We start from the raw sequence: 23,439 nt of genomic DNA on the forward strand, positions 1-23,439 counted from the left end.
GTATCTCCTCCTCATTTGTTGGGAACATGACATTATATTGAGGAATGGAGATGGACCTTTCATATGGCGTACAGTATCTCCTCCTCATTTGTTAGGAACATTGGTTTATTGTTGAAAATACAAAGGTTTCGTTGTTGTGGGGAGGAATTTTTGTGGTGATAAATTTGTTGCACACTTTCTTTTAGGTTAATTTAAAAAGAACCCTTTCTGCATTTAATATTTATGACTTACTTGTGTCCATATGTAGAGAAGATTCCTCCTGTTTACTTTTCATAATCATCTCCCCCTCCTCCATAGACTGCTGATCTCCACTCACCAACATCTCTTCTTCTTCTTCTTTAATTTCGGCTTTGATTTTTTTCAGTTTTTTATCCTAAACTCCAAAGTCGATCAAATATAACATTTGGAAGAATGATTGCCAATATTAACAGATTATATAGAAGAATGTTATCTAGTTTAGAATAATTTTTGCGGTCTAGTTCTAGCTCAGTTCCATCTACCTGATGATGGTGAAAGATGCTGAGATCTTCCTGTGTGGAATCCCCGGAATACAGAGGTCTACACTTCTCACCAGACTGCTGATCTCCCTCCACAAACATCTTTTCTTCTTCCTGTTTCTCCCCAACTTTGATGTCTTTCAGTTCTTCACCCTAAACCCCAAAGATGACAGAATACATTTGTAAAAAGAAGCAAAAGATTACATAGAAGAATGTCATTCCATACAGTTTGGAATCCCTATCAAGATCCAGTTGCTCAGTCCCACCTACCTGATGATGGTGAGGAATGGGGTTCCCATTACTGGATCCATCTGTAGGAAGCACACACACTGACTGAATACATTGTTTCTATGTGTTTATCAGATGATGGGGGATCTAGGTGGACCCTCCATACTGCTCTCTTCTTTACAATAAAGTCTCCTCTTACCCAGTGATGTGAGGGGCGGCTGATTCTCCATCATGTTGAATAGAAAAATCTGGATGCCGCACACCGGATGAAGTAGAAAACTTGTCTTTATTGTAGAAATGGGACCATCAAAAGTACAAGACAATCATGCAAGATGTACAGGATCAGCTTCTCCATCATGACGTCCTTGTAGAGATCCTTGTGTCCTTCTAAATACTCCCACTCCTCCATGGAGAAATAGACAGTGACATCCTGACACCTTATAGGAACCTGACACACACAATGATACAGTCACCATCCAGACACATCCCTTGTCTGTTACTGGATAATGTCCCAGAATTCCCACCACCGCTCACCTCTCCTGTCAGCAGATCAATTATCTTGTTGGTGACTTCTAGAATCTTCTTGGCACTGGTTACCTCTGTTGTCAGGCAGTGAGGTGGAGGCACTGTGATGGGTGATGTCCTCTGAAGACAGCTGCTGGGTGATAAGAGATGTTTTTTTCACTACCTTATAATCCTCCCCTGGCAAAGAAACCTCCAAGTTTTGAGAGCATGTGGCCTTGTATGGATAAGAATGAGGGGCTACACACGATCACTGACCCTACTTTCCTGGCCAGCCAGGCCGCTTGCTCAGATAAGGGTCTGCTTAAACCAGAGGCTCTGGATGGAGAGTTGGATAAATGGCTCTATATTTATGTATCTGTGTATGTTTTATAATCCTTTATAGATTTAGTTATTCAACTGTTGAAGATAAAAGACATCACAGTGACTATAGAGGAAGAGGACGGACATGACGGGGGGATAACTGGGTGTAAATATAAAATAATATTTTACTAACTCCTCTACTGCCAGTTCCAGCAATGTCTCCTCTCTACTTCCTCCCGACTCACCTCTCACCCGGAACTTCCTGTTTATACATCTACAATACTTCCTGTCTGTGCATTGTGAAGTGAGATCACCACCTTGTGTTAAATATAAGTACTGCAGTCTACATTATGTTTCAGCAATTTGTTTGCTGCCTCATAATCTATTATATTATATCCATGATTACACACACAGCTTATAATGAAGATAAAATCCAGACTAAAATGAGAATGACCATTTTGATAGCTTCTTAAAATGTATAAGGTGAAACTAAATGACGAAAAGGAAACTATGATTTGAAGTACAACATATGTGGCACAATTTACAAAGCTTTACTACAAGTATAGCCATTTTTATTTTAGACATGTGACTATTATTATCTCATAATTGCACTGGAAATAACTGTCCCTTCTAAAATAAGTAAATGTATAATAATAATAATAATACTAATAAGGGGCAGCACAGTGGCTAAGTGGTTATCACTTCCACCAAGCAGCACTTGGGTTGTCCCAACCATAACACTCATACTTGCCAACTGTCCCGAATTTCCCGGAATTTAGACCCTTTTCCCGATTTAATCATGTCCCGGGAAATTCGGATTTTCACGATTTTCGCCGCCGAGGTCTGCGCCGCCGGCAGCTAGAGAGGTCCGCAGCTGTCTCCGCCGGCCGCCATTTTCAAGAAACTGTAGTAGTAGAAGTAGGCTGGCCGGATAACTACAATAGAAATTGAGCTGCGGCGCTGCCCACCCCCTGCCCCGCTGCCAGTCTCTGTGACCTATTATGGAAAGGGGCGGGGGATGGGCGGCGCCACAGCTCAATCTCTATTGTAACCACACGGCTCCGGTTGACCAACTTTGGGGCCATATAGTCTGGATGTCACAGAGGGGGCAGTCTGGATGTCACAGGGGGGAAGTCTGGATGTCACAGGGGGGGGGCAAGTCTGGATTTTACAGGGGGTGGGCAGTCTGGATGTCACAGGGGGGCAGTCTGGATGTCACAGGGGGCAGTCTGGATGTCATGGGGGCCAGTCTGGATGTCACGGGGGGGAAGTCTGGATGTCACAGGGAGGAGGCCAGTCTGGATGTCACGGGGGGGCCAGTCTGGATGTCACGGGGGGGCCAGTCTGGATGTCACGGGGGCAGTCTGGATGTCACAGGGGGGCCAGTCTGGATGTCACGGGGGGGCAGTCTGAATGTCACAGGGGGGCAGTCTGGATGTCACGGGGGCAGTCTGGATGTCACGGGGGGCAGTCTGGATGTCACAGGGGGGTAGTCTGGATGTCACGGGGGGCCAGTCTGGATGTCACAGGGGGGGCCAGTCTGCATGTCACAGGGGGGGGCAGTCTGCATGTCACAGGGGGGCACCAGATGTAAGAGGACTCATGGGGACACCAGGACATGTAAGGAGGACTGATGGGGACACCACATGTAAGGAGGACTGATGTTGACACAACATGTAAGGAGGACTGATGGGGACACCACATGTAGGGAGGACTGATGGGTACACCACATGTAAGGTGGACTGATGAGGACACCACATGTAAGGAGGACTGATGGGGACACTACATGTAAGGAGGACTGATGGGGACACAGGATGTAAGGAGGACTGATGGGGACACTAGATATAAGAAGGACTGATGGGGACACCAGACGTAAGGAGAACTGATCGGGACACCACGACATGTAAGGAGGACTGATGGGGACACCATGACATGTAAGGAGGACTGATGGGGACACGACATGTAAGGAGGACTGATGGGGACGCCAAATGTAAGGAGGACTGATGGAGACACCACATGTAAGGAGGACTGATGGGGACACAGATGTAAGGAGGACTGATGGGGACACAGATGTAAGGAGGACTCTGCTGATGGGGACACAGATGTAAGGAGGACTCTGCTGATGGGGACACCAGATGTAAGGAGGACTCTGCTGATGGGGACACCAGATGTAAGGAGGACTCTGCTGAAGGGGACAGCAGATGTAAGGAGGGCTCGCTGATGGGGACACAGATGTAAGGAGGGCTCCGCTGATGGAGACACAGATGTAAGGATGGACTCTGCTGGGGGCACCTGATGGCATCTGGTGGCAGGTGACACGCTCGGGGCTCCCACTGATTCTGCATTATGGTGAGTTGAATTATTTCATTTTATATTACAATGTTATAATAGAAATAATGTGCTTCAATCATCCTGACACTATAACAATCATGGCACCAGAATGATTGAAGCGCTAACACCAGGTGTTTGGAGTATCTTTATCTGCTGATTGTTAAACTCTGGATCTAGGGCTGCTGTCCGTCCATCCCTCTCCCCCCTTACCCTCTCCATCCCTCATTCATCTCAGACTCTAACCACACACCCTTTGAGCCATGCCCATTTAAGCCACGCCCACGATTTCACATAAACCATGCCTATTTTTCAATGCAACACGCTAAGTGCGCTGCATTTTTTATTTCCTCTATGCCACGCCTACAAAAGCATGCCCCACCCCCTAATTATAATGCGACTCCGCCTACAGCCAATTTTTTTACAATGTTGGCAACTATGAACACTACCTGCCTGGAGTTTGCATGTTCTCCCTGTGCCTGCGTAGGTTTCCTCAGAGTACTCCGGTTTCCTCCCACACTCCACAGACATGCTGGTAGGTTAATTGGCTCCTGTCTACATTGGCCCTAGTATGTGTATGTATGACTGTGAATTTGGAACCTTAGTTCGTAAGCTCCTTGAGGGCAGGCACTGATGCGCTGCATAGAATGTAGGCAGTATGGGGGTTATTTACAAAAGGCAAATCCACTTTGCACTACAAGTGCAACGTGCACTTGGAAGTGCAGTCGCTGTAGATCCGAGGGGGACATGCAAGAAAAATTTAAAACAGCATTTTAGCTTGCACATGATTGGATGATAAAATCAGCAGAGCTTCCCCTCATTTCAGATCTTCCCCTCAGATTTACAGCGACTGCACTTCCAAGTGCACTTGTAGTGCAAAGTGGATTTGCCTTTCGTAAATAACCCCCTATATGTACCTGAAATAAATAATAACAGTGTGTGACTGTGGGGGGACATTAGAGTGTAAGCTCTTCTGGTACAGAGAATGATGTGACTGGCTCAGTATTCTCTCTACAGCACTGCAGTATATGTCAGAGCTATATAAATGTATAATAATAATAATAATAGTGTGTGACTGTGGGGCAGTCTGAGGTGAGTCTCTGTGGAGAGTAGAATCTGCCCGGTGACTCTGATGGGTTTCTGTAGACCAGCCAATCAAAGTGGAGAGGTCTGAGGTGAGTCTCCATAGAAAGCAGAATCCACCCGGTGACTGTGATTGGTTGGTGTGGAGGGAGTGCAGCCAATAACAATGGAGGAGGTGTGAAGCGGGAACTCTGAGGTGATGGCTGTGAGGTGTCCGGCTCTCCTCAGCTCTTCTATGACTGAATTCTCCATTTTGTTTTACATTGGTGACAAGTGACGGTGGAATGGGTTCTGTTTTCTGTCACAGGAAATGTGGTAAAGGTAAAATAATATCAGAGTCACATTTTTATATCCCTCTATATGTATATGTAGTGTCTGCTAGAGATAAAAGACGTCACAGTGACTATGGAGGAAGAGGACGGACGTGGTGGGGGTTACTGGGTGTAAATACTCCTCTGAACTTCCTGTCTGCATGTGACATCACTACCTGTCCATTTGTAACACCACTTCTTGTCTTTCATTTAGTAGAGGAGATCACTGGCTACTGCACAATGTGAGTACTGTGCCTCCAATAATGTGTATCTCCAATGCTGCTGACAGTAAACCAATCCCCTCCTAGTATTCTCTATACACTTTAAATGGGCAGAAACTCTATATATGGATGTAAGGACAAGGACTCCCTAAATATGTATGTTATGAAGAGTAAATTTCCAGCAAATAATGCAAATTTTTAGCATATGTGAAAAATTAAACTATTGCCCTGGACAGCTAGTGGCTCAGCTGCCTGAAAAGAGCTTTGTCCCTTTCACACAATGTTTTACAGCAACTCCCTCCTCCTCCATCAATATCATGATCTCTGACAGCTCTCCTCCACCATCCACACTACATTCTCCGACAGCTCTCCTCCACCATCCACACTACATTCTCCGACAGCTCTCCTCCACCATCCACACTACATTCTCCGATAGCTCTCCTCCACCATCCACACTACATTCTCCGACAGCTCTCCTCTAACCATCCACACTACATTATCCAACAGCTCTCCTCCACCATCCACACTACATTCTCCGACAGCTCTCCTCCCTCCATCCACACTACATTCTCCGACAGCTCTCCCCCCACCATCCACACTACATTCTCCGACAGCTCTCCCCCCACCATCCACACTACATTCTCCAATAGCTCTCCTCCACCATCCACGCTACATTCTCCGAAAGCTCTCCTCCCACCCTCCACACTACATTCTCTGACAGCTCTGCTCCACCATACACACTACATTCTCCGACAGCTCTCCTCCACCATTCACACTACATTCTCCAACAGCTCTCCTCCCACCATCCACACTACATTCTCCGACAGCTCTCCTCCCACCATTCACACTACATTCTCCGACAGCTCTCCTCCACCATCCACACTACACTCTCCGACAGCTCTCCTCCACCATCCACACTACATTCTCCGACAGCTCTCCACCATTCACACTACCTTCTCCGACAGTTCTCCACCATCCACATTACATTCTCCAACAGCTCTCCTCCCACCATCCATACTACATTCTCCGACAGCTCTCCTCCACCTTCCACACTACATTCTCTGACAGCTCTCCTCCATACTACATTCTCCGACAGCTCTCCTCCACCATCCACACTACAATCTCCGACAGCTCTCCTCTCACCATCCACACTACATTTTCCGACAGCTCTCCCCCACCATCCACACTACATTCTCTGCCGGCTTGGCAGACCTCCTAAAACAAAGTGTGATGGATCAGATGAAATGCCCATTTTCTATTTCTAGCTTTTATACTAACAAAGTCTATATTTTTCTGTATACAAAAAGTGCTTTATAAATTCCTTGCTCAAAATGGCCGCTAGAACCACCCCCTCCCATCGAATGAAGAATGTATAACTAAGATGGCGCCTCGGTCCAGGACTACACCCAACATGATGACATCTAGGTTCTGGAGGAAGTTCACCTCATATGGACAAGGCCAATAAGAAGCTACTAGTATCTAGATAACGCTGTGCTAACGATGTACTCCCTCTCACATCAAAAGTCGCTCACATATATAAAACCCCACGTAACCAGGAAGAATAAAGAAGTATCACGTATCTGAACACAGTCTCAGTGTGTGGTTCTTCATTGTGCATGCACCAGATTACATAGGCCTAATCAGGACGGGGACAGATACTCACCAGACGATTGGTCTGATCCATTTCAGCTGGCGCCCAAGGTGGGGCCCTGGGTTGTGAACCAACGGACAGCCGATCGCAAGGACGCCAAGGTGGACCAACGCGAATGAGCTGGAGACTGCACCTCCAGAGTACGGTAAGACATACCTTTCAATACCTTACCAGTACGTGACCCATCTCCATTGTTGGTCTATCTCTGTGTCTGATTAATTGGTAATTGCTTGCCCGGGGTCTAATTTGTATCAAACCTGTACCTGAGTATCTGTTGCCCGGTTTGTGTCTGTATATATGTGTCGGTCATCGAAGGGAGAGAGAGGGACCGGGAGAGTGGGTTGGTGCACAGAGGGACTAATTTGACACGGTAACTCTCCTGCGAGTGGCAGCGCGGTGTGCGCGTCAAGGGGAGAGGTGTCGGGTGCGCGTCATGGGTGGCAGCGTGGTGTGCGCGTCATAGGTGGCAGCGCGGTGGTTCTGTGAAATCCGCTCCTGAGCATCTCTCTCCTCCTGTGGCACTGATTAGTATGCCATGTCATGTCCTAAATGTGTACAATATTGGATTTTTGAAAGTCTGAAATGTGACTTTAGTTATGAGCCTGTCACAGTTTTTATAATGCATATCACTGATGGGTCTAGCAAAAGAGAATTATATCAGGCAATGTAAATGTTTGAGAAGCAGAAAGGTAGCTACATATCGCTGAGTTGAAAAATAAGCATGAGAAATCATTTTGAGCATCAAAGAAGCCTGTCTGCAACTCTGACCTCACCCCCCACCCTTGCGTCTCAGTGTAAGGAGTGAAGTGCTCCTCCCTTCAAATTCCTGTGTGAGAGACTGTCTGTAAGAAATGTTATCTCTTGACCAGCTATGAAATAATAATAGTATAACATATGATGTTTAAATGTAAGACCTGGTTGATTTATTATTTTACCATGCCAGAATATTAAAGGAATTATGCAGGAGAGAAATCAGAAGGTTATTGATAGTTTAAAGAAGTAGAAGGAAACATGAAAGTGAATTGCACTAGAAGAAAGTGGACAGAATGTTGTAGAATTATTAATGAGGATTGCTGGATGTGAGACAAGAAAAGGCTGAGGATGTTTTGATTACTTTAAATGTGGCAAAGGCCATCCACAGAGAACAATGGATAGAGCAGGAGGTGCAGCAGGGGAAACTGACGGTATATGTGTATCACCAGTGCATTGACAAGAATGAACCATTATATGTGCTGACTGACAATAACAAGCCACCGCCCTATGATGACTGTAACACCTGACACTCCACTGAGCCCCGCCTGTCATCACACGCCCCATTGCTGCCCGTACTCCCACCCACAGCCCAACACACCCCTTCCGGAAGCAGCCATCTTGGTACACCCAGTCAAGATGCCGGAAGACTCCCTATTACTCCTTCCGGCTTCCATCTTGGTGCACCTAGTCAGAGCACCGGAAGGCCTACAGGCCCTGTAACCTCCATCTAACCGGTCATAAGGGCTGACGGTGCCTTCTACATGCCTACCCTACCGATCCAAACTCCTGACATGCCCAACATATTAGGTCTGTATGCCACCGCTCTAGCAGGTGGAGTTCCGGCCTTCCCCCCCAAGGCCAGATGTGAGTTTACATTCATATCAACACCCCCCGGTGTCCATACCGGACACTTTCCCATCCTCTTTACAGGATGAGGAGTTGATTACTTGGAACCCCCCTCCACAAACCCCAATGCCACGGGCATTGACAGTAGCTCCTAGGCCAGTGGCCGATGCACCTGTGATGTATGTCACGTTCACTCCATCCCAAGCATCCACCCTGGTGACCACTCTGCCAGACCCAGAAAAACAACCCATGCCCTTTTACCGTAGGTTGGCCCAGATCCAAAAAAAAAACCTACTCAGCAGCATGGAGAGATCTAGTCAGTTTATGTGAAATGAAAGCTTGAGATGCTTACTGGCCCATCGTGGAGAAAAATCTCCATGATGCAAGGCTTGTCGATGACAATACCTTTACTTCCGGTGTGGAATTCTGAGAGCAGCTGCGCGAGTGGGCAAGGGACAGACTGGCTGACCAAGCCACAAGTATCCAAGATGTTACTTAAGACAAAACGGAGTCAGTAGAAAAGTATTACACCAGACTGTTACAAGTTTTTTCAGATTTGGGATTCACCACCCATAACAAGGCACACAGTCAGATGCTGTCTTCAGCCTTCGTGGCAGGCCTCAAGGAGTCAATCCAAAAACGCCTCACCATGGCCCGGAGTACTGTGTGTTGCCCCTAGACACCCTCCTTTTGGTAGCAAAGGGTCTGCAATCTTCTCAGACCACCAAGAAAACCCACACCACTTATGGTTGCCAGGACTACCCCATACACACCGAGGCCACCACCAACCTGTTTCAACTGTGGAAATCCTGGACATTACAAAAGGGACTGTAAAGCGCCCAGACACCCTAGGCAATTTCCCCCACCAGGAAACCCAAATGCACAAAATCAATATCCTTAGCAACAGTACCAACATCAGCGGCAACAAGAACCCTGGACGTCCCACCTCGGAACACCTGGATCTCATGCCTTCCTCTGGCTGATCTCCTATTGGATTCCGGAAGCCTCCTTACTGATGCAACCCCTTTATGATGCCCTGAAGTCTGACCCCTTCCAAATGTCCTCAGAGGCAATATTCAACTTTGAGGTCCTCAAACAAGCCATTTCATCAGCTCCGGCTTTAGAGCTCCCAGACTATGATTAAAACGTTCAAGCTCTTTGTATCTGAATGTCTGGGACATGCTGCAGGAGTACTCACCCAATCACACGTCAACCACCTACGCTCCATAGGATATTATTCCTGTCGGCTGGATGCAGTAGCAAGAAGAGGTCCATCATGTCTGCGAGCTGTCTTTGCTGCACAAGCCTTGCTTGACAAAACTTCGGACTTGGTCCTCGGACACTTCCTCATCCTGCTTGCTCCCCATGACATTGTCATACTCAACCAGATTCAGCCAAAATATCTGTCCACTGCCAGACATTTGAGACTCCAATGCTCCCTCCTTCTATGGGACAACATTACTCTATTACGTTGTCCAACACTGAACCATTCCACCCTTCTTCCACTTCCAAGGGGGGAATAGAGGAGGAGCCGAGTCCTGACTCGTCACCCCATGACTGCTTTGAATTAATGTGGCTGGAAACCACACATCTCCCCACCGTGAGTGAAATACCCCAGCAGAATCCAGACCTAACAATTTTTGTTGATGGCTCCCGATTTGCTGATGAACGAGGCAAATACCACACAGGATACGCAGTCACTGCTGAAAACACATTTCTACAAGCTGAAGCCTTACCACCAGTGATGTCTGCACAGGAGGTAGAGCTGCAAGCACTCACTACAGCATGTAAACTGGCATAGGGAAAAAGAGCCAACATTCATACAGACTCAAGATACGCTTTCAGTGTTGCCCATGACTTTGGTGTTATCTGGAAGGCCAGAGGATTCCTGACAGGTGCAGGAACACCTGTGAAACACAGTTCAGCTATCAAAGACCTGATGGACGCCTTGTTTCTCCCAACCTAAGTGGCTATTCTGAAAGTAAAAGCACACGGCAAACTGAACTCGAAGGAAGGCAGAGGCAATCATCTAGCCGATTCAGCTTCCAAACAGGCAGCCAGCGATCCACGGGAAGTGGAAAGTAGGGTGGTAGAAGAAGACCACCCCGTGCTTGCCCTACGGACTCTCCCAGTGGACAGAGTTTATCTGAAAGAACTAGAGGAAGCAGCAAGTCTGGATGAGAAGGAAAGCTGGAAGCGGAGGGAAGCAACCCTCAAGGATGGACTATTCAAGTGCAACAAGAAACCTTGCTTGCCCAGGAATCTGTACCCGGCTGTGGTACAATAGGCACATGGAGCTGCCCATCTGTCAAAGACTCTTATGAATTCCCTCATCAACAAATACTATGTAGCACCAGGAATCACTCCACTGGCTAGTAACTTCTGTAAGTCATGCACCATTTGTGCAAAGTGTAACCTGGGACGTACAGAGAAGACACCACAGAAACACCTGGCAAAGCCCTTGTACCCTTTCCAGCGGATACAAATTGACCACATCCAAATGCCAAAGAGTGGATGATTTGAGTATGCCTTAGTAGTTTCACACACCCTACCACCCCCAGAGTAGCAGGAAGGTAGAAAGCATGAATGGCCCAGGAAACTGGTATGAGCTGGCCTGGTCTGCCCATTGCCCTGTTCAGCATCAGATACACACCAAGGGGAGAACACTCCCTATCCCCTTATGAGATTTTGTTTGGTTCAGCCCCTAGACTTGGTTGTTATTTTCCACAACAGTTATAACTGCAGTCTGATGTGTTGACTAACTATATAACCGCATTATTACGAGAATTAACCCAAATACGTGCCCAGGCGTTTTCTTCCATTCCAGATCCTGAATTAAATACAGGAACACACCAACTACTGCCTGGAGATTGGGTGCTGGTAAAGAAATTTGTGAGAAAACATTCCCTTGAAACCATATATGATGGTCCCTTCCAGGTCCTGCTGAGGTCCTGCTGAGCACAACCACATCTGTTAAGTTGGCTGAGAAGAACACTTGGATGCACGCCTCCCACTGTAAGAAAGTCCCAAACCCGGAGGATAAGACATTGACTGCACCATGATGTCTATATTGTATATCTTTTTTATATCCTTTTCCTGTTAAATCTGGTGAGGACCCAACAGGTGGCTATATCTAAGAGGAGTGCTCCTGAGGGAAGTTTTGACCCATATGTGTATATAGATGCCATAGGGGTCCCAAGGGGGTCCCGGATTTGTTTAAATCCAGAGACCAAGTAAAGGCAAGTTTTGAGTCTCTGATTCCCATAATCACTGTCAACAAAAATGCAGACTGGATAAATTACATATATTCCAACCACATACAGACAAAGGTGTTCACTCAGGCCCAAAGTACACCTCTCAGCGCCAGGGAAAACTTGCTGCTTAAAAGCAGAAACAGAACCTATTGATACAAATACAGGTGTCACCCAATTTGCTATCACAAAGAAGGTAAAAAGTTAAAATATTAAATTAATAATAATAAAAGCAGGCGTTTAAACCATAAACAAATTATAATAAAAAGTAGTATATATAATATAATCAGTAATTAGACTGCAATAATACACTACAAACAGCGCTATTGTTGAGCAAAAACACACAAGCATGCGGCCAACTTCACACGAAAGTCCTTTAAGAGTAGTGAGGAGTTTTAGAAAGTGGTTCAGAGAGTGTTCATAGGTGATCATAAAACAGAATCTCAGTGTGCACCTTCCACCGGTCAGTCCAATTCCACCATGTGAGAACACGTTCCCCTTAGGGGTTAAACTCACCAGAGCTAAGAGATATATAAGCCTCCAAGGGAAGAACCTCTAAGCCACAAGCTGCTACCAACACCACTCCGGGAGATTCACAGATGATCAGGGCTCCAAATAAATCAACAACAAAAGAAAAGCGCACATAGCGTAATCCCGTTTATTGAATGAATACCCATCACATCACACAAAAAAACCCCTCAATAAATATACGTACAAAACACTGCAATCAACCAAGCAAAGGAAGCGTATAGACTATGCACTTCACCATAACGAAGATCAGATCTATTGAAGTCAGGATATGATGAAACTCGTCAGGGCGTGGCCTACACGACGCCGGAAGTGACATATGTGCTCCACCGCAGCTGGATCCACAGCAAGGAAGTGGTTTTCGCTCCTTGAGACATTGAGCCGGCTGATCTTCGTTAGAGGTTCTTCCCTTGGAGGCTTATATATCTCTTAGCTCTGGTGAGTTTAACCCCCTAAGGGGAGCGTGTTCTCACCGGACTGACCGGTGGAAGGTGCACACTGAGATTCTGTTTTATGATCACCTATGAACACTCTCTGAACCACTTTCTAAAACTCCTCACTACTCTTAAAGGACTTTCGTGTGAAGTTGGCCGCATGCTTGTGTGTTTTTGCTCAACAATAGCGCTGTTTGTAGTGTATTATTACAGTCTAATTACTGATTATATTATATATACTACTTTTTATTATATATTCCAACCAGCAGCGGTTTGTGAATTACATCAGAGATCCCCTACAGGGGATTGCTGACCAATTAGCCCCCCACACCTTACATGACATTTCAGAATAGGATGGCCTTGGACATGATTTTAGTGGAGTAGGGGGGTGTTTGTAAAATGATAGAAGGTACAGGGACATGCTGTACATACACTGGTCCAAATGGTAAGGTCACCCTGGCCATCAAAAAGTTGGAAAGCCTATCAGTAGAGCTGAAGAAGAATTCAGGTATCTCAGACCCATGGGACTAATATTTTAGCTGGATGAGAAGGTGGAAAAAATATTTTAGCCCAAATAGGTATAGCTGTCGTGATCATTTTGATCATCCTCGCTATGATAGTTTGTTGCATTTTAACTTGTCTGAAGTTAGTGGAGAAAACTGTGGAAAATAGCACCACAACCTTGAGACAAAAAAAGGTAGTACTAAGTATTACCAAAAGGGCGGACTTTATAGGCTAAGAAAACAATGGAGAGGAAGAATAGTATAAATAATCAAGTTTATTAGGATTTACATAACATAGAATAATCAAAAGAGATAAAACACGTAGCATATATGCATCTGTGTTTATGTGCAGTGAGCCCTTCTACATCTACGCGTTTCGCCGTTAGGCTTCTTCAGGACACGGCCAAGGTTCAAACACGAAACAGATAAGAGAACATATTTCTCTATCTTAGTTTGGATTACACTATCAAATATACCCAGAATCAGATGGATGGTGAGTTTTGAACGTACGGATAAATCACAGTTTATTTGGCTAAGTCTGTGAGCAGGGGCAAAGGAAGCTTGTATTCCTGGTCAGAAAGAGGCCAACAAGGTTACAATGGCGTCCACAGTACATAAGGCATATGTGCTTAATTAAGCTCCAGCAGTGCTAGTGGCTGAATAAAGCCTGACAGCCAATTGCTGTATGTCCACAATTAATGTAAAAAGTATGCCCCTGGGAGACAGAAAATTCCTGCACACGAGCAGGCACCCCAACCTTCTTGAACCAAGAAGGAGGAGATTTTGATGGGGCAGATGAGAAACCTTATACTCCATTGCAGTCCCTCCCTGTGAAGTAAATTGCCAATAGGGACAGCATCTGACTTCCTTATGTGCAAAGTCTGTGGCAAGGGGGGTGATGGAAAAGCCGTCTAACGTGGTACAGGACAAAAGATTTCCAAGGCACATACGGACAGATGAGTTAGGACGATTAGGGACAGTTGAAAATAGTCATTTTAAGGGGGGGGCTGTGATGGATCAGATAAAATGCCCATTTTCTATTTCTAGATTTTATACTAACAAAGTCTATATTTTTCTGTATATAAAGAGTGCTTTATTAATTCCTTGCTCAAAATGACCGTTAGTAGCACCCCCTCCCATCGAATGAAGAATGTATAACTAAGATGGTGCCTCCATCCAGGACTACACCCAAAATGATGACATCTAGGTTCTGGAGTTCACCTCATATGGACATGGCCAATCAGAAGCTACTAATATCTAGATAACGCTATGCTAACGATGTACTCCCTCACATCACAAGTCCCTCACATATATAAAACCCCATGTAACCAGGAAGAATAAAGAAGTATCACGTATCTGAACACAGTCTCAGTGTGTGGTTCTTCATTGTGCATGCACTAGATTACATAGGCCTAATCAGGACGGGGACAGATACTCACCAGACGATTGGTCTGATCCATTTCAATAGCAACAAGTTAGCCCACCTCCCCATAAACCCCAACAGGGCATGAGAGGGAGGGCTTTCCTTGCCGGGTGTACTCAAATGAGACCCCTCTCACAAAGGCAGCTCTCCGCTCAGAGCAGCCAAAGAGACATCAGTTTACAAAAATGAAACAAAAAGAAAATCTTTATTACAAATATAAAATCGGAAATTACCGTAGATTGCTTACATTGATAATCCCCATACCTATAAGCACACATATTTTATTCATATCTTACAGAGAAATCCCATATGTATTGGCACATCAATATTTATAGACATACAGATAGTAGAGTCTAGCAAATGCCACTTTTTCATATATTTAAACTCATCAGATCTAGAGATTATTATAGATTTCCATAAAGATCCAGAGATTACTAAATACTATTTCAAGGAGAAATCTTCTTCCATTTCCTATTGGAGATAACTTTAGTCTGTTTTTCCAGAAATAAACACTTCCAAAAAGCTGTTATACTGTGATCTCTGGCATTCCAGCCCACGATCCTGAATGTGGGGCCATAATGTCACGCTCACCTCGTGTGAACTCTCTGGTGTGTAATAAGATCTCCTTTCACAGTGAAATATTCCCCACATTCAACACATGAAAAAGGACGCTCCCCCGTGTGTCTTCTCTGGTGTATATTAAGGGCTCCTTTTTGAGTGAAAGATTTCCCACACTCTGTGCATGAATACGGACGCTCACCTGTGTGACTTCTCTGATGCTTAACAAGGTCTCCTCTCACAGTGAAAGATTTCCCGCACTCTGAACATGAATAAGGAAGCTCACCCGTGTGAACTCTCTGATGCTTAACAAGGTCTCCTCTCACAGTGAAAGATTTCCCGCACTCTGAACATGAAAAAGGACGCTCACCTGTGTGTCCTCTCTGGTGTATATTGAGCTCTCCTTTTTGCGTGAAAGATTTCCCACACTCCGAACATGAATAAGGACGCTCACCCGTGTGTATTCTCTGGTGTGTAACATAGCCTATTTTATATTTGAAAGTTTTCCCGCACTCTGAACATGAATATGGGTGTTCACCAGTATGAATTTTCTGGTGTTCAACAAGGGTTCTTTTTAGTGTGAAAGATTTTCCACACTCTGAACATGAATAAGGACGCTCACCTGTGTGAATTCTCTCATGTACAACAAGGTTTCCTTTCAGTGCGAAAGATTTCCCGCACTCTGAACATGGATATGAACCCTCACCTGTGTGCATTCTCAGGTGCTTCACAAGGTTTCCTTTCAAAGGGAAAGATTTCCCGCACTCTGAACATATATAGGGACGTTCACCTGTGTGAATCTTCAGATGTTTTTCAAAATTTGGTTTGTGAACGAAAGATTTCCCGCACTCTGAACATTGATGTGAACCCTCACCCGTGTGAATTCTCATGTGCTGCACAAGGTTTCCTTTCAGAGTGAAAGATTTCCCGCACTCTGAACATATATATGGACGCTCACCCGTGTGAATTCTCAGGTGCTGTACAAGGTTTCCTTTCAGAGTGAAACATTTCCCGCACTGTGAACATGAGAATAGATTGTCACCTCGGTGATCTCCTTCATGGGGTGCGGAAGATTCCTCGGGATTAGAAGGATCTGTTGATCGATCTGCAGTGTGAGATCTTACATGGATATTTACAATCATTGTATGTGATTGATGAGAAGATTCCCCCTGATCAGAGGGATCCATTGATGTCTCCGGACAGGAAGGTCTGTGATGTATATTTTGTGTATTTGGATTTCCTCCTGGAGGATCCTGTGTGATGACATTATCTTCTGACTTACAATCAGCAGATAATAGAAGATGTCTCTCCGAGGAATTCCTGACATCACATCCATCTGATGGGAAACAAGGTTTAAATGTCAGTAGTTCACAAATAAGTAGAGCTTTCGCTCTTCCTCCAATCTAATGCAAGAAATGAAAATGTCAGAAGTGGGTACAAAAGTATCATCAAAAAAAAAGAAAACAAACAAGTTAAAGGATACAAAACACTGAAAATGTCATACTGGGGAACATTGCTTTCTGCATTAATGACAGCTGGGGGCCTAATGGAAATATAACAATATGTTTTAGCCACATAATTTTGTGGGAACATGACATTATATTGAGGAATGGAGATGGACCTTTTATATGGTGTACAGTATCTCCTCCTCATTTGTTGGGAACATGACATATACAGTGGGGACGGAAAGTATTCAGACCCCCTTAAATTTTTCACTCTTTGTTATATTGAAGCCATTTGCTAAAATCATTTAAGTTCATTTTTTTCCTCATTAATGTACACACAGCACCCCATATTGACAGAAAAACACAGAATTGTTGACATTTTTGCAGATTTATTAAAAGAAAAACTGAAATATCACATGGTCCTAAGTATTCAGACCCTTTGCTGTGACACTCATATATTTAACTCAGGTGCTGTCCATTTCTTCTGATCATCCTTGAGATGGTTCTACACCTTCATTTGAGTCCAGCTGTGTTTGATTATACTGATTGGACTTGATTAGGAAAGCCACACACCTGTCTATATAAGACCTTACAGCTCACAGTGCATGTCAGAGCAAATGAGAATCATGAGGTCAAAGGAACTGCCTGAAGAGCTCAGAGACAGAATTGTGGCAAGGCACAGATCTGGCCAAGGTTACAAAAAAATTGCTGCTGCACTTAAGGTTCCTAAGAGCACAGTGGCCTCCATAATCCTTAAATGGAAGACGTTTGGGACGACCAGAACCCTTCCTAGAGCTGGCTGTCCGGCTAAACTGAGCTATCAGGGGAGAAGAGCCTTGGTGAGAGAGGTAAAGAAGAACCCAAAGATCACTGTGGCTGAGCTCCAGAGATGCAGTCAGGAGATGGGAAAAAGTTGTAGAAAGTCAACCATCACTGCAGCCCTCCACCAGTCGGGGCTTTATGGCAGAGTGGCCCGATGGAAGCCTCTCCTCAGTGCAAGACACATGAAAGCCCGCATGGAGTTTGCTAAAAAACACCTGAAGGACTCCAAGATGGTGAGAAATAAGATTCTCTGGTCTGATGAGACCAAGATAGATTTTTTTGGCCTTAAATCTAAGTGGTATGTGTGGAGAAAACCAGGCACTGCTCATCACCTGTCCAATACAGTCCCAACAGTGAAGCATGGTGGTGGCAGCATCATGCTGTGGGGATGTTTTTCAGCTGCAGGGACAGGACGACTGGTGGCAATCGAGGGCAAGATGAATGCGGCCAAGTACAGGGATATCCTGGATGAAAACCTTCTCCAGAGTGCTCAGGACCTCAGACTGGGCCGAAGGTTTACCTTCCAACAAGACAATGACCCTAAGCATACAGCTAAAATAACGAAGGAGTGGCTTCACAACAACTCCGTGACTGATCTTGAATGGCCCAGCCAGAGCCCTGACTTAAACCCAATTGAGCATCTCTGGAGAGACCTTGAAATGGCCGTCCACCAACGTTTACCATCCAACCTGACAGAACTGGAGAGGATCTGCAAGGAGGAATGGCAGAGGATCCCCAAATCCAGGTGTGAAAAACTTGTTGCATCTTTCCCAAAAAGACTCATGGCTGTATTAGATCAAAAGGGTGCTTCTACTAAATACTGAGCAAAGGGTCTGAATACTTAGGACCATGTGATATTTCAGTTTTTCTTCTTTAATAAATCTGCAAAAATGTCAACAATTCTGTGTTTTTCTGTCAATATGGGGTGCTGTGTGTACATTAATGAGGAAAAAATGAACTTAAATGATTTTAGCAAATGGCTGCATTATAACAAAGAGTGACAAATTTAAGGGGGTCTGAATACTTTCCATCCCCACTGTGATTAAGGAATGGAGATGGACCTTTCATAGGGTGTACAGTATCTCCTCCTCATTTGTTGGGAACATGACGTTATATTGAGGAATGGAGATGGGCCTTTCATATGATGTACAGTATCTCCTCCTCATTTGTTGAGAACATGACATTATATTGAGGAATGGAGATGGACCTTTTATATGGTGTACAGTATCTCCTCCTCATTTGTTGGGAACATGACATTATATTGAGGAATGGAGATGGACCTTTCATATGGTGTACAGTATCTCCTCCTCATTTGTTGAGAACATGACATTATATTGAGGAATGGAGATGGACCTTTTATATGGTGTACAGTATCTCCTCCTCATTTGTTGGGAACATGACATTATATTGAGGAATGGAGATGGACCTTTCATATGGTGTACAGTATCTCCTCCTCATTTGTTGGGAACATGACATTATATTGAGGAATGGAGATGGACCTTTCATATGGTGTACAGTATCTCCTCCTCATTTGTTGGGAACATGACATTATATTGAGGAATGGAGATGGACCTTTCATATGGTGTACAGTATCTCCTCCTCATTTGTTGGGAACATGATGTTATATTGAGGAATGGAGATGGACCTTTCATATGGTGTACAGTATCTCCCCCTCATTTGTTAGGAACATTGGTTTATTGTTGAAAATACAAAGGTTTCGTTGTTGTGGGGAGGAATTTTTGTGGTGGTAAATTTGTTGCACGCCTTCTTTTAGGTTAATTTAAAAAGAACCCTTTCTGCATTTAAAATTTATGACTTACTTGTGTCCATATGTAGAGAAGATTCCTCCTGTTTACTTTTCATAATCATCTCCCCCTCCTCCATAGACTGCTGATCTCCACTCACCAATGTTTCTTCTTCTTCTTCCTCTTTAATTTTGGCTTTTATGATTTTCAGTTTTTCATCCTAAACTCCAAAGATGATAAAATATAACATTTGGAAGAATGATTGACAATATTAAAAGATTATATAGGAGATTGTTATCTCATAGTTTAGAATATTTCTAGTTGCTCAGTCCCATCTACCTGATGATGGTGAAGGATGCTGAGATCTTCCTGTGTGGAATCCGGGGAATACAAAGGTCCACACTTCTCACCAGTCTGCTGATCTCCCCCCACAAATATCTTTTCTTCTTCCTCTTTCTCCTCAACTTTGATGTCTTTCAGTTCTTCACCCTAAACCCCAAAGATGACAGAATACATTGGTAAAAAGAAGTAAAAGATTACATAGAATGTCATTCCATACAGTTTGTAATCTCTATCAAGTTCCGGTTGCTCAGTCCCACCTACCTGATGATGGTGAGGGATGGTGTGACCTTCCTGTGTGGAATCCCGGGAATACAGAGAACCATCCTCCTCCATAGACTGCTGATCTCCATTTATCAATGTCTTGTCCTCTTCTACTTTTAGTTCAACTTTTATGTCTTTCAATTCTTCACCCTAAACCCCAAAGTGAATAGCAAACATTTATGAAAAAGTTTAAGATTACATTTGAGGAATGGCATTTTTTTAGTTAGAATACCTTTTATACCTAGTTTCTTAGTCCTACCTGATGATGGTGAGGGATGGTGTGATCTTCCTGTGTGGAATCCTGGGAATACAGAGGACGGGAACATCTCTCTGGTGGGTTCCCATTACTGGATCCATCTGTAGGAAACACACACACTGACTGAATACATTGTTTCTATGTGTTTATCAGATGATGGGGGATCTAGGTGGACCCTCCGTACTGCTCTCTCCTTTACAATAAAGTCTCCTCTTACCCGGTGATGTGAGGGGCGGCTGATTGTCCATCATGACGTCCTTGTAGAGATCCTTGTGTCCTTCTAAATACTCCCACTCCTCCATGGAGAAATAGACAGTGACATCCTGACACCTTATAGGAACCTGACACACACAATGATACAGTCACCATTAAGGATGAGCTCCGGCGTGTTCGCATGGCGCACGTGCCGAGCCCGCCAGGAAGTCGGCACGGCGCAGCGCTAATCACAGGCAGGGAGACATTTCCCGATCTCTGCAGCCGCACATCGGGAAATGTCTCACTGCTTGTGATTAGCGCTGCCCCGTGCCGACTTCCTGGCGGGCTCGGCACGTGCGCCATGCGAACACGCCGGAGCTCATCCCTAGTCACCATCCAGACACATCCCTTGTCTGTTACTGGATAATGTCCCAGAATTCCCGGCACCGCTCACCTCTCCTGTCAGCAGCTCAGGGATCTTCTTGGTGACTTCTAGAATCTTCTTGGCACTGGTTACCTCTGTTGTCAGGCAGTGAGGTGGAGGCACTGTGATGGGTGTTAATGGATCAACAGATGTTTTTTTCACTACCTTATAATCCTCCACTGGCAAAGAAACCTCCAAGTTTTGAGAGCATGTGGCCTTGTATGGTAAAGAATGAGGGGCTACATACGATCACTGAACTCCACTTTGCTGGCCAGCCAGGCCGCTTGCTCAGATAAGGGTCTGCTTAAACCAGAGGCTCTGGATGGACAGTTGGATAAATGGCTCTATATTTAGGATGTATCTGATTATATATTGTTCTCTTCTATATATATATATATATATATATACTGTATGTAGTAGCATTTACTGGAGATAAAAGACATCACAGTGACTATGGAGGAAGAGGACGGACATGACGGGGGTTACTGGGTGTAAATAGAAAATAATATCTTATTACCTCCTCTGCTGCCAGTTCCAGCAATGTCTCCTCTCTACTTCCTCCCGACTCACCTCTCACCCAGAACTTCCTGTTTGTACATCTACATCACTTCCTGTCTGTGCATTGTGAAGTGAGATCACCACCTTGTGTTAAATATAAGTACTGCAGTCTACATTATGTTTCAGCATTTTGCTGTTATATCCATGATTACACACACAGATTATAACGCAGATAAAATCCAGACTGTTATGAGAATGACCATTGTGATAGCTTTTTAAAACGCATTAGATGAAACGAAATGACGAAAAGGAAACTACAATTTGAAGTACGACATATGAGGCACAATTCACAAAGCTTTAATACAAGTATAGCCATTTTTATTTTAGCCATGTGACTCCTCTTATCACATAGCACTGGAAATAACTGTCCCTTTTTAAAAAAAATCATTAGAGGGTAAGCTCCTCTGGTACAGAGACTGATGTGACTGGCTCAGTGTTCTGTGTACAGCACTGCGGTATATGTCAGAGCTATATAAATGTATAATAATAGTGTGTGACTGTGGGGGGACATTAGAGTGTAAGCTCCTCTGGTACAGAGACTGATGTGACTGGCTCAGTGTTCTCTGTACAGCACTGCGGTATATGTCAGAGCTATATAAATGTATAATAATAGTGTGTGACTGTGGGTGTGGGGGGACATTAGAGTGTAAGCTCCTCTGGTACAGAGACTGATGTGACTGGCTCAGTGTTCTCTGTACAGCACTGCGGTATATGTCAGTGACAGGAAAACTCTTCACCCGAGATCAGTCACAACTCTGAGTATTATGAAAGTGAGATGATTTATTTCAGATGCACCGCTGCAAATGGATGACACTTTACATGCTGAGAAGAAAAGCAGAAGCCATACAGACACAGGATGTGTGACCTTTTTTATAAGATCAACAGACAGAATCTGATTGGCTAAAAGTTCACTGGTGGCTCATGACGCATAACAGCTTTATTGCCAATCGCAGCGTCTTTTTACAATCTATTCCCTTATGTAGCAAAGCTTGTGGTTTTCTGGCCTTAGGCAGTTAGTTGAAATAATAGACAAAAAAACAAGTTAAAGCAACGTGTCCTTAGAAGCCATTTTAAAAATCAGTCTCTATTTTAGATAAAATAGTCACACAATAAACATTAAAACTTTTCCAACAGTCAGAGCTATATAAAGGTATAATAATAATAGTGTGTGACTGTGGTGAGGTCTGAGATGAATCTCTGTTGAGAGTAGAATCTGCCCGGTGACTCTGATTCCACCCTATGATTGGTTTTTGTGGAGCAGCCAATCACAGTGGAGAGGTCTGAGGTGCGTCTCAGTAGAAAGCAAAATTTACCCGGTGACTGTGATCCCGCCCTGTGATTTGTTGGTGTGGAGGGAGTGCAGCCAATCACAGTGGAGAGGTCTGAGGTGATTCTCTGTTAAGATCACAATCTGCCTGGTGACTGTAATCTCATCGTGTGATTGGTTGGTGTGAAGGGAGTGCAGCCAATGACAGTGGAGAAGGTTGTGAAGCGGGAACTCTGAGGTGATGGCTGTGAGGTGTCCGGCTCTCCTATGACTGAATTCTCCATTTTGTTTTACATTGGTGACAGAAGTGACGGTAGAATGGGTTCTGTTTTCTGTCACAGGAAATGTGGTAAAGGTAAAATAATATCAGAGTCACATTTTTATACCCCTCTATATGTATATGTAGTGTCTGCTGGAGATAAAAGAAGTCACAATGACTATGGAGGAAGAGTATAGACATGACGGGGGGGGGTTGGGTGGCGCTGTGAGGTGTCCAGTGTTGTGACAAAATGCTCAACCTGGCACAATGTAGAACCCGCGTCACATCCTGCGACGTGGAATCAGCTGGAGCTCCAAACCGGCCACACTACGCAGCCGCAATGCCTCATACATGGCTGAAGTCAGTGCACGGAGAAATGTGCCTGACAAAATGCCCGACCGACTACTGCGCATGCGCACGTCGGA

General features: G+C 44.6%; 2 protein-coding genes across 2 annotated transcripts in view; both read right to left on the reverse strand.

The window, feature by feature from the left end:
- Positions 1 to 21,441, reverse strand: part of LOC141105162 (uncharacterized) — a 47,722-nt gene extending 26,281 nt beyond the window's left edge. Inside the window, exons 1-6 of the mRNA XM_073595052.1 lie at positions 20,961 to 21,441; positions 20,529 to 20,652; positions 20,315 to 20,412; positions 20,056 to 20,205; positions 501 to 650; positions 232 to 373 (exon numbers count right to left, since the gene is read on the reverse strand). Of these exons, the coding sequence (XP_073451153.1) occupies positions 232 to 373; positions 501 to 650; positions 20,056 to 20,205; positions 20,315 to 20,412; positions 20,529 to 20,613 (625 nt within the window). The 5' untranslated portion in view covers positions 20,614 to 20,652; positions 20,961 to 21,441. The remainder of the gene's footprint in view (positions 1 to 231; positions 374 to 500; positions 651 to 20,055; positions 20,206 to 20,314; positions 20,413 to 20,528; positions 20,653 to 20,960) is intronic.
- Positions 13,716 to 19,923, reverse strand: LOC141105134 (uncharacterized). Its single transcript, XM_073595011.1, has 3 exons — positions 19,792 to 19,923; positions 19,528 to 19,677; positions 13,716 to 16,776 (listed from the first exon to the last, which is right to left on the reverse strand). Exons 2-3 carry the CDS (start codon positions 19,589 to 19,591, stop codon positions 15,470 to 15,472), a joined length of 1,371 nt encoding a protein of 456 aa, XP_073451112.1. The 5' UTR covers positions 19,592 to 19,677; positions 19,792 to 19,923; the 3' UTR covers positions 13,716 to 15,469.
- Positions 21,442 to 23,439: the final 1,998 nt, after the last annotated feature.

Source organism: Aquarana catesbeiana, linkage group LG08 (assembly GCF_042186555.1).
Source record: "Aquarana catesbeiana isolate 2022-GZ linkage group LG08, ASM4218655v1, whole genome shotgun sequence".
Taxonomy (NCBI): domain Eukaryota; kingdom Metazoa; phylum Chordata; class Amphibia; order Anura; family Ranidae; genus Aquarana; species Aquarana catesbeiana.

Excerpts from the sequence above, each read along its gene's own strand:
- LOC141105134 (XM_073595011.1), bottom strand. The coding sequence starts at position 19,591 with ATGGAGGAGGGGGAGATGATTATGAAAAGTAAACAGGAGGAATCTTCT. Across the intron at positions 16,777-19,527 it reads TTCTCTACATATGGACACAA|ATGGATGTGATGTCAGGAAT; the intron begins GTAAGTCATAAA and ends GTTTCCCATCAG.